The 10385-nt window shown below is 42.4% G+C and overlaps 2 protein-coding genes and 1 long non-coding RNA gene across 4 annotated transcripts in view; 2 read left to right on the top strand and 1 right to left on the bottom strand.

Moving 5' to 3' along the window:
- Positions 1-10385, top strand: part of LOC146421488 ((3R)-3-hydroxyacyl-CoA dehydrogenase-like) — a 30356-nt gene that overhangs the window by 18501 nt on the left and 1470 nt on the right. The window lies entirely within an intron of this gene.
- On the top strand, positions 1736-5910 carry LOC146421491 (H-2 class II histocompatibility antigen, A-U alpha chain-like). The gene is made up of 2 exons (XM_085047394.1): positions 1736-2055; positions 5637-5910. The coding sequence occupies exons 1-2, from the start codon at positions 1788-1790 to the stop codon at positions 5789-5791; spliced, it is 423 nt and encodes a 140-aa protein (XP_084903520.1). The 5' UTR covers positions 1736-1787; the 3' UTR covers positions 5792-5910.
- Positions 6045-7024, bottom strand: LOC146421492 (uncharacterized). The gene is made up of 3 exons (XR_014848672.1): positions 6980-7024; positions 6376-6554; positions 6045-6319 (listed from the first exon to the last, which is right to left on the bottom strand). It is a non-coding gene; the product is annotated as an uncharacterized LOC146421492 (long non-coding RNA).

Raw genomic sequence — 10385 nt, forward strand, 5'->3', positions numbered from 1 at the left:
AACCCAAATCCAATGGGATTTAACCCGATTTAGGGTCAATCCACCCCAATTTTGGGTCAATTTTGGGTCAATTTAGGTCCATCCCACCCCAAACCCCACTAACCCTATTCCACTCCAATTTTGAGTCCATCCCACCCCAATCCCAGTGGGATTTAACCCAATTCCAATGGGATTTTACCCAATTTTAGGTCAATTCACCCCAATTTTGGGTCAATCCACCCCAATCCCATTGGGTTTTTACCCAATTCCAATGTGATTTTACCCAATTTTGGGTCAATTCACCCCAATTTTGGGTCAATCCACCCCAATTCCAGTGGGATTTTACCCAATTTTGGGTCAATCCACCCCAATCCTATTGGGATTTTACCCAATTTGGGGTCAATCCACCCCAATCCCAGTGGGATTTTACCCAATTCCAGTAGGATTTAACCCAATTTTGGGGGTTTTTAACCCAATTCAGCTCCACCCCAAACCCCAATCCCCACTAACCGAATTCCCACTCCAATCCCAGTGGGATTTGACCCAATTTTAGGGTAAATCCACCCCAATTTTGGGTCAATCCACCCCAATTCCCACCCCAAATCCCACTAACCCCAATTCCAGTGGGATTTAACCAAATCCCGATGGGATTTAACCAATTTTAGGTCAATCCACCCCAATTTTGGGTCGATCCACCCCAATCCCAATGGGATTTTACCCAATTTTAGGGTCAATCCATCCCAATTCTGGGTCAATTTTGGGTCAATTTAGGTCCATCCCACCCCAAACCCCACTAACCCCAATTCCCACCCCAATCCCATTGGGATTTTACCCAATTTTGGGTCCATCCACCCCAATCCCAGTGGGATTTTACCCAATTCCAATGGGATTTTACCCAATTTGGGGTCAATCCACCCCAATTTCGGGTCAATTTAGGTCCATCCCACCCCAAACCCCACTAACCCCACTTCCCACCCCGCAGTTTCCCCCGAAACGATGATTTTCCCCAAACACCCCGCGGAGCAAGACGAGCCCAACATCCTCATCTGCTACGTGCAGAAGTTCTGGCCGCCTGTCCTAAAAGTCTCCTGGTCCCGTAACGGGGTTGGGGTGAACCATTTCCAGCGGGATTGGACCCAATTTGGGGTCGATTCATCCCAAATCCAAGATTGAACCCAATTTGGGGTCGATTCATCCCAAATCCTAGTGGGATTTTACCCAATTTGGGGTCAATTCCATTCCAATTTGGGGTCAATTCCACCCCAATCCCAACCAATCCCACTGAACCCAATTCCCACCCCAATCCCAATGGGATTTTACCCAATTTTTGGTCAATCCACTCCAATTTTGGGTCAATTCACCCCAATTTTGGGTCGATCTACCCCAAATCCCACTAACCCCAATTCCAGGTGGATTAAACCCAAATCCAATGGGATTTAACCCAATTTTGGGTCAATCCACCCTAATTTTGGGTCAATCCACCTCCATCCCAGTGGGATTTTACCCAATTTGGGGTCAATCCACCCCAATCCCAGTGGGATTTAACCAATTTTGGGGCAATTTTGGGTCGATCCACCCCAATTTGGGGTCAATTCACCCCAATCCCATTGGGATTTAACCCAATTTTGGGTCCATCCACCCCAATCCCAGTGGGATTTTACCCAATTCCAGTGGGATTTTACCCAATTTTGGGTCCATCCACCCCAATCCCATTGGGTTTTTACCCAATTTTGGGTCAATCCACCCCAATTCCCACCCCAAACCCCACTAACCCCAATTCTGGCTTTTTTAAAGTTCCCCCCGAAACGATGATTTTCCCCAAACACCCCGCGGAGCAAGACGAGCCCAACATCCTCATCTGCTACGTGCAGAAGTTCTGGCCGCCGGTCCTAAAAGTCTCCTGGTCCCGTAACGGGGTGCCGCTGTCCCAGGGGGTCCTGGAGACCCCGTTCTACCCCGGCCCCGACTTCACCTTCCGCAAATTCTCCTACCTGCCCTTCATCCCGAGTCCCGGCGATTATTACGATTGCAACGTGGAGCACGAGGGCATGGCCGAGCCGCAGAGGATGCACTGGGGTGAGGTTTGGGGGGTTTTTTTTTTGGGGGTTTTGGGGTGGGGTTTGGGGTTTTGGGGGGTTTTTGGGGTGGGAAATGGGGTTTTGGGATGGATTTGGGGGGTTTTGGGGTGGGAAATGGGTGGAATTTGGGATTTTGGGGTGGAAATGGGGATTTGGGGTGGGAATGGGTGGGATTTAGGATTTTGGGGTGGGAAATGGGGATTTGGGATGGATTTTGGGGATTTGGGGGTGGGAAATGGGGGAAAATGGGGAGAAAATGGGGATTTGGGTGGAAATGGGGGATTTGGGGTGGGAATGAGGAAAAGGGGGATTTTGGGGTGGAAATGGGGATTTGGGACGGGAATTTGGGGTTTTTGGGGTGGGAATGGGGAGAAAAATGGGGATTTGGGGTGGGAAATGGGTGGGGATTTGGGATTTTGGGGTGGGAATGGGTGGTTTTGGGGTGGAAATGGTGGGAAAAGGGGGATTTGGGATGGACAAAGATATTTGGGGTGGAAATGGTGGGAAAATGGGGAGGAAAATGGGGATTTGGGGTGGAAATGGGGGGATTTGGGGTGGGAATGGTGGGAAAAGGGGGATTTTGGGACGGGATTTGGGATTTTTGGGGATTTGGGATTTTGGGATTTTGGGGTGGGAATGGTGGGAAATGGGGTGGGAATGGGGAGAAAAATGGGGATTTGGGGTGGGAAATGGGTGGGAATTTGGGATTTTGGGGTGGAAATGGGTGGATTTGGGGTGGAAATGGTGGGAAAAGGGGGATTTTGGGATGGGATTTGGGATTTTGGGGTGGGAAAAAGGTGGGAATTTGGGATTTTGGGGTGGGAATGGGGAGAAATGGGGATTTGGGGAGGGAATGGATGGGAAAGGGTGGGAAGTGGGTAGGATTTGGGGTTTTTTGGGGTGGGAAAAGGGGATTTGGGGGATTCTGGGGTTTTGGAGGTGGGAAATGGGGCATTTGGGATGGGATTTGGGGGGTTTTGGGGTGGGAAATGGGTGGAAATTTGGGATTTTGGGGTGGGATTTGGGGTTTCTTGTGGGCTTTTGGGGTGGGAAAAGGGGATTTGGGATTTTGGGGTAGGAAAATGGGGATTTGGGGGATTTGGGGTGGGAATGGAGAAATGGGGAGGAAAATGGGGCTTTGGGGTGGGAAATGTTGGAAATTTGGGATTTTGGGGTGGGAAAAAGGGGATTTGGGGTGGAAATCGGTAGGAAAAGGGGTTTTGGGGGGATTTGGGGTGGGAAATGAGGGAGAAATGGGGAGAAAAATGGGGATTTGGGGTGGGAATTGGTGGGAAAAGGGGGATTTGGGGTGGAAATGGGTGGATTTGGGGTGGGAAAAGGGGATTTTGGGATGGGAAATGGGTGGAAATTTGGGATTTTTGGGGTGGGAAATGAGGGAGAAATGGGGAGAAAAAAGGGGGATTTGGGGTTTCCCCAGAAATTTCCATAATTTCCCAGAACATTCCAGAATTTCCCAAAATTTCCCAAAATTTCCTGGAATATTTCATGGAATTTTCCAGAATTTCCCCAGAAATTTCCCCAGAAATTCCCCGGAATTTACTAGAAATTTCCCAGAATTTTCCAGAATTTAATGGAATAGTCAGGGAATATTCATGGAATTTTCCAGAATGTTCCAGAATTCCCCAGAATTCCTTGGATTTTCCCAAAATTTCCCATGAATATTTCATGGAATTCCCCAGAATTTCCCCAGAAATTCCCCAGAATTTACTAGAAATTTCCAGAAATTTCCAGAAATTTCCAGAATTTCATGGAATAGTCATGGAATTTTCCAGAATTTTCTAGAATTCCCCAGAATTCCCCAGAAATTTCCAGAATTTTCCGGAATTCCCCGGAACTTCCCAGAACTCTCTAGAATTCCCCAGAAATTCCCCAGAATTTCCCAGAAATTCCCCAGAATTTCCCGATTTTTCCAGAAATTTCCAGAATTTTCCAGAATTTCCTGGAATATCTCATGGAATTTTCCAGAATTTTCCAGAAATTCCCAGAGTTTTCCGGAATTCCCCAGAATTTCCCAGAATATTTTAGAATTTCCCAGAATTTCCCCAGAATTCCCCAGAATTTCCTGGAAATTTCCAGAATTTCCCAGAATTTTCCAGAATTTTCTGGAATTTACCAGAATGTTCCAGAATTTCATGGAATTTTCCGGAATTCCCCAGAATTTACTGGAAATTTCCCCAGAAATTCCCCAGAATTTCCCAGACTTTTCCAGAAATTTCCAGAATTCCCCATAATTTCCCAGAATATTTAATAGAGCTTTCCAGAATTTTCCATCATTTCCCAGAATTTCCCCAGAATTCCCTAGAAATTCCCAGAATTTCCCCAGAATTTACTAGAAATTTCCAGAAATTTCCAGAAATTTCCAGAATTTCATGGAATAGTCATGGAATTTTCCAGAAATTGCCCCAGAAATTTCCCCAGAATTCCCCAGAAATTTCCAGAATTTTCCAGAATTTCCCAGAAATTTCCAGAATTTTCCAGAAATTTCCAGAATTCCCCAGAATTCCCCAGAATTTCCCCAGAAATTCCCCAGAAATTTCCTAGAAATTTCCAGAATTTCCCCAGAATTTCCTAGAAATTTCCAGAATTTCATGGCATAGTCATGGAATTCCCCAGAATTTTCTAGAATTCCCCAGAATTTCCCCAGAAATTCCCCAGAAATTTCCAGAACTCCCCATAATTTCCCAGAATATTTAATAGAGCTTTCCAGAATTTTCCATCATTTCCCAGAATTTCCCCAGAAATTCCCCAGAATTTCCTAGAAATTCCCAGAAATTTCCTAGAAATTCCCAGAAATTTCCAGAAATCCCCAGAAATTTCTGGAATATTCTGGAATTCCCCAGAATTCCCCAGAATTTCCCCAGAAATTTACTAGAAATTTCCAGAATTTCCCCAGAATTTCCTAGAAATTTCCAGAAATTCATGGAATAGTCATGGAATTTTCCAGAATTTTCTAGAATTCCCCAGAAATTTCCCCAGAAATTTCCCCAGAATTCCCCACAATTTTCCAGAAATTTCCAGAATTCCCCAGAACTTCCCAGAATATTCTGGAATTCCCCAGAATTCCCCAGAATTTCCCCAGAATTTCCCCAGAATTTCCCCAGAAATTTCCTAGAAATTTCCAGAATTTCCCCAAAATTTCCTAGAAATTTCCAGAAATTCATGGAATAGTCATGGAATTCCCCAGAATTTTCTAGAATTCCCCAGAATTTCCCCAGAATATTTCCTGGAATTTCCCAGAATACCCCAGAATTTCCTGGATGTTCCCAAAATTTTCCAGAATTCCCCAGAATTTCCCAGAAATTTCCAGAACTCTAGAATTCCGCAGAAATTCCCCAGAATTTACTAGAAATTCCCAGAAATTTTCCAGAATGTTCCAGAATGTTCCAGAAACTCATGGAATTTTCCGGAATTCCCCAGAACTTCCCAGAACTCTCTAGAATTCCCCAGAATTTCCCCAGAATTTCCCCAGAAACTCCCCGATTTTTCCAGAATTTCCCAGAAATTTCCAGAATTTTCCGGAAACTCATGGAATTTTCCGGAATTCTCTTTCCCCCCCAGAGCCCCAGCTGCTCTCCCCGCCCTCGGAGGCGACGGCGACGGCTCTCTGCGCTCTGGGATTGGCCGCCGGCATTTTCGGCATCGCCGCCGGCACCGTCCTCATCATCCGCGGGATGAAGCTCGGCCGCGGCCAGGCCGACAGGGGGATGCTCTGAATTCCCCAAAAAATCCCGCGGAATTCCATCGGGATTTGATCCCCAAAAAATCCTGCTTGAAGCTTGGCCTGGAATCCCTGCCTAGAATCGCCTAAAAGGTCCTGAAAATGTTCCTTTGAGATTCCTCGAAATTCCCTGAAATTTCACTCAAAATTCCCCCCGAAAATTCCTTAAAATGTTCCTTGAAATTCCACAAAATTCCCTAAAATTCCACCTAAAATTCACTGAGAATTCCCTCAAAATTGCTCTGAAATTCCACCAAAAATTCTCTTAAAATCTACCCAAAATTCCCTAAAATTCTGTACAAAATCTACTCAAAAATTCCCCTAAAATTCCACCTAAAATTCCCTTGAAATCCACCCAAAATTCCCTAAAATTCTGTTCAAAAATGACTCAAAATTCCCCTAAAATTCCACCCAAAATTGCCTAAAATTCTGTTCAAAATCTACTCGAAATTCCACCTAAAATTCCTTTAAAATTCCCCAAAATTCCACTCAAAATCAACTCAAAATTCCCTTAAAATTCCACCTAAAATTCCACGAAAAATTCCCTTCAAATGCCTTTGTAATCACTCTAAAAGTCACCAAAAAATCCCTAAAATTTCACTCAAAATCTACTCAAAATTCCACCTAAAATTACCTTAAAATTCACCTAAAATTCCCTCAAAATTCCCTAGAATTTCACTCAAAATTCCCCTAAAATTCCACCAAAAATTCCCTAAAATTCTGTTCCAAATCTGCTCGAAATTCCACGAAAATTCCACCTAAAATTCACCCAAAAATTCCCTTAAATCCACCCAAAATTCCCTTCAAATCCCATCATAATCGCTATAAAATTCCCTAAAAATTCCCCTTAAAATTTCACCCAAAATTCACCCAAAAATTCCCTTTAAATTCCACCCAAATTTCCTCAAAATTCCACCTAAAATTCCTTTAAAATTTACCCAAAATTCCCTAAAATTCTGTTCAAAATATACTCAAAATTCCCCTAAAATTCCTCCAAAAATTCCCTCAAAATCACTCTAAAATTTCCCCAAAATTCCCTAAATTTCACTTAAAATTCCCCAAAAAATTCCTTAAAATGTTCCTTGAAATTCCCCAAAATTCCCTAAAATTTCACTCAAAATTCCCCTTAAAATTCCAGCTAAAATTCACTGAGAATTCCCTCAAAATTGCTCTAAAATTCCACCTAAAATTCCCTTAAAATCCACCCAAATTTCCCTAAAATTCTGTTAAAAATTACTCAAAATTCCCCTAAAATTCCCCCCAAAATTCCCCCAAAATTCCACCTAAAATTCCCCCAAAATTCCACTCAAAATTGAGTCAAAATCCCTAAAATTCCTCCAAAAATTCCCTTAAAATCGCTCTAAAATTCCCCCCAAATTCCCTAAAATTCCACTCAAAATTCCCCTAAAATTCACCCAAAATTCCACCTAAAATTCATCCAAAAATTGCCTAAAATTTCACCCAAAATTCACCCAAAAATTCCCTTAAATGCACCCAGAATTCCCTTCAAATCCTATTAAAACCACTCCGAAATTCCACTCAAAATTCCCTAAAATTTCCACCCAAAATCCCACAAAATTTCATTAAAAATCCCCCAAAATGCCCCAAAATTTCATTTAAAATTCTCCCAAAACTTCATTTAAAATCCCCCAAAATTCCACTCAAAATTTCATTTAAAATTTCCCCAAATCCCCTCAAAAATTCCACCCAAAATTCCCCAAAATTTCATTAAAAATTTCCACCCAAAATCCCCTCAAAATTTTGACCCAAAATCCCCTAAAATTCCACCCAAAATCCCCTCAAAATCGCTCAAAAATTGCCCCCAAAATTCCCTTAAAATCCTCCAAAAATCCCCCAAAATTCCCCCTCAAATTCCATCCCAAATTCCCTCAAAAATTCCCAAAAAATCCCCCAAAATTCCCTTAAAATCTCCCCAATTTTCCTCTAAAATTCCATCCCAAATTGGCCCAAAATTCCCTCAAAATTCCCAAATAATCCCTCAAAATTCAAAATTTTTCCCAAAATTCCCTCAGAATCCCCGAAATTCCCACAAAAATCCCCCAAAATTTCCCCAAAAATTCCCAAAAAATCCCCCAAATTGCAAAAAAATCCCCCAAAATTCAAAAAAATTCCCAAATATTCTGCCAAAACTCCCAAAATTTCCCCCAAAATTCCCAAAATTTCTCCCAAAATTCCCCAAAATGCAAAAAAAAATCCCCAAAAATTAGAAAAAATCCCCCAAAATTTCCCCCAAAATTCCCAAAAATTCCCTAAAATTTATCCCAAAGTTTCCCCAGAAATTCCCAAAAATTCCCAGAAATTTCCCAAAATTCCCAAATTTCCCAAAATTCCTGCAAAAATCCCCCAAATTTAAAAAAAATTCAAAAAAAAATCCCCCAAAATTTCCCCCAAAATTCCCAAATATTCCCCAAAACCCAAAAATTTGTCCCAAAATTTTCCCAAAATTCCCAAAAAATTCCCCAAAAACTCTCAAAATTTCCCAAAATTTCTCCCCAAAATTCCAAAATTCCCCAAAATTTCCCCCAAAATTAAAAAAATCCCTTAAAATTTCCAAAATTTTCCCTAAACTCCCAAAATTTCCACCAAAATCCCCCAAAATTAAACAAAATTCCCAAAAAATCCCCCAAAATTCCCCAAAATTCCCAAATATTCCCCAAAATTCCCAAAATTTGTCCCAAAATTTCCCCAAAATTCCCAGAAATTTCCAAAAATCCCCAAATTCCCCCAAAACTCTCAAAATTTCCCCAAAATTTCCCCAAAAATCCCCAAAATTCTCACAATTTTCCCAAAATTCCCCAAAATTCCCAAAATTCCTCAAACTCCCAAAATTCCCCAAAATTTCCCCAAAATTTCCCCCCAAATCCCCCCAAAATCCCCAAAAATTCCAAAAGTAAAAATTCCCAAAATTCCCAAATATTCCCCAAACTCCCAAAATTGTCCCAAAATTCCCAAAAATGCCAAAAGTTCCCCAAAAAAATCCCCCAAATTCCCCAAAATTCTCAAAATTTCTCCCAAAATTTCTCCCAAAATTCCAAAAATCCCCAGAAATTTTCCAAAATTTCCCCCAAAATTTCCCCACAATTTTCCCCAAAATTTCCCCCAAAATTCCCAAATATTCCCCCAAAACTCCCAAAATTCCCCCAAAATTTCTCCCAAAATTAAAAAAAAATTCCCAAAAATTCCCAGAAATTCCCAAAAATTCCCAGAAATTTCCAAAAAATTCCCAAATTCCCCAAAATTCCCAAATTCCCCAAAATTCCCCTCTGTCCCCCTCTGTCCCCAGCTGTCACCCCAATAAAGAGGGTGGGGGAGGGGAGATCCCAAAACCCCTCCCCCACCCTTTGGAATTTTCCGGCAAAATTTTTTGGGATTGAAGTGATTTTGGGGGGGAGGGGGAGGGGAGAGTGGGGGGTGGGTCACCAAAATGTCCCCAAATGTCCCCAAAATGTCCCCAAAATGTCCTCAAAATGTCCCCAAAATGTCCATAAATGTCCTCAAAAGTCCCCAAAATGTCCTCAAATGTCCCCAAAAGTCCCCAAAATGTCCTCAAAAGCCCAAAAAAAAGTCCCCAAAAATGCCCAAAAATGTCCCAAAAGCCCCAAATGTCCCAAAATGTCCCCAAATGTCCCCAAATTCCCCAAATGTCCCCAAATTCCCCAAATCCTCAAATGTCCCCAAATGTCCCCAAAAGCCCAAAAATGTCCCCAAACTTCCAAATGTCCCCAAATCCCAAAATGTCCCCAAATGTCCCAAAATGCCCGAATGCCCCAAAATGTCCCCAAATTCCCAAATGTCCCCAAAGTCCCAAATGTCCCAAATGTTCCCAATTCCCCAAATGTCCCCAGAATCCCAAAAATGTCCCTAAATGTCCCAAAATCGCCAAATGTCCCCAAATTTCCAAATCTCCCCAAAATCCCCAAAATGTCCCCAAATCCCCAAATGTCCCCAAATGTCCCCAAACTTCCAAATGTTCTCCAAATCCTCAAATGTCCCCAATTTTCCAAAATGTCCCCAAATCCCCAATGTCCCCAAAATCCCAAATGTCCCCAGAATCCCAAAAATGTCCCCAAAATGTCCCCAAATCCTCAAAGGTTCCCAATTCCCCAAATGTCCCCAAATGTCCCCAAATGTCCCCAAATATCCTCAAATTTCCCCAAATTTCCAAATCTCCCCAAATGTCCCCAAAATCCCCAAATGTCCCAAAATTTCCCCAAATCCCCCGATGTCCCAAATGTCCCCAACCCTCTAATATCCCCAATTGTCCCAAATGTCCCCAAATTTCCAAATGTCCCCAAATCCTCAAATGTCCCCAAATGTCCCCAGAATCCCAAAAATGTCCCAAATCCCAAAATGTCCCCAATGTCCCCAAATGTCACCAAATTTCTAAATTTCCCCAAATGTCCCCAAACGTCCTCAAAAGCCCCCAAAATGTCCTCAAAAGCCCCCAAAAAAAGTCCCCCAAATGCCCAAAAATGTCCCAAAATGTCCCCAAATATCCTCAAATTTCCCCAAATTTCCAAATGTTCCCAAATGTCTCCAAATCATCAAATGTCCCCAAATGTCCCCAA

The sequence above is a fragment of the Lichenostomus cassidix genome, unplaced genomic scaffold (assembly GCF_008360975.1).
Source record: "Lichenostomus cassidix isolate B80296 unplaced genomic scaffold, HeHo_3.0 HiC_scaffold_33, whole genome shotgun sequence".
In the NCBI taxonomy this organism is placed as follows: Eukaryota; Metazoa; Chordata; class Aves; order Passeriformes; family Meliphagidae; genus Lichenostomus; species Lichenostomus cassidix.

What these genes read in the sequence shown, in the direction of transcription:
- LOC146421491 (XM_085047394.1), top strand. Translation starts at nt 1,788, where the DNA reads ATGATTTTCCCCAAACACCCCGCGGAGCAAGACGAGCCCAACATCCTC. An exon ending in GCCGCAGAGGATGCACTGGG is followed by an intron (nt 2,056 to 5,636) that starts GTGAGGTTTGGG and finishes TTTCCCCCCCAG; the next exon opens with AGCCCCAGCTGCTCTCCCCG.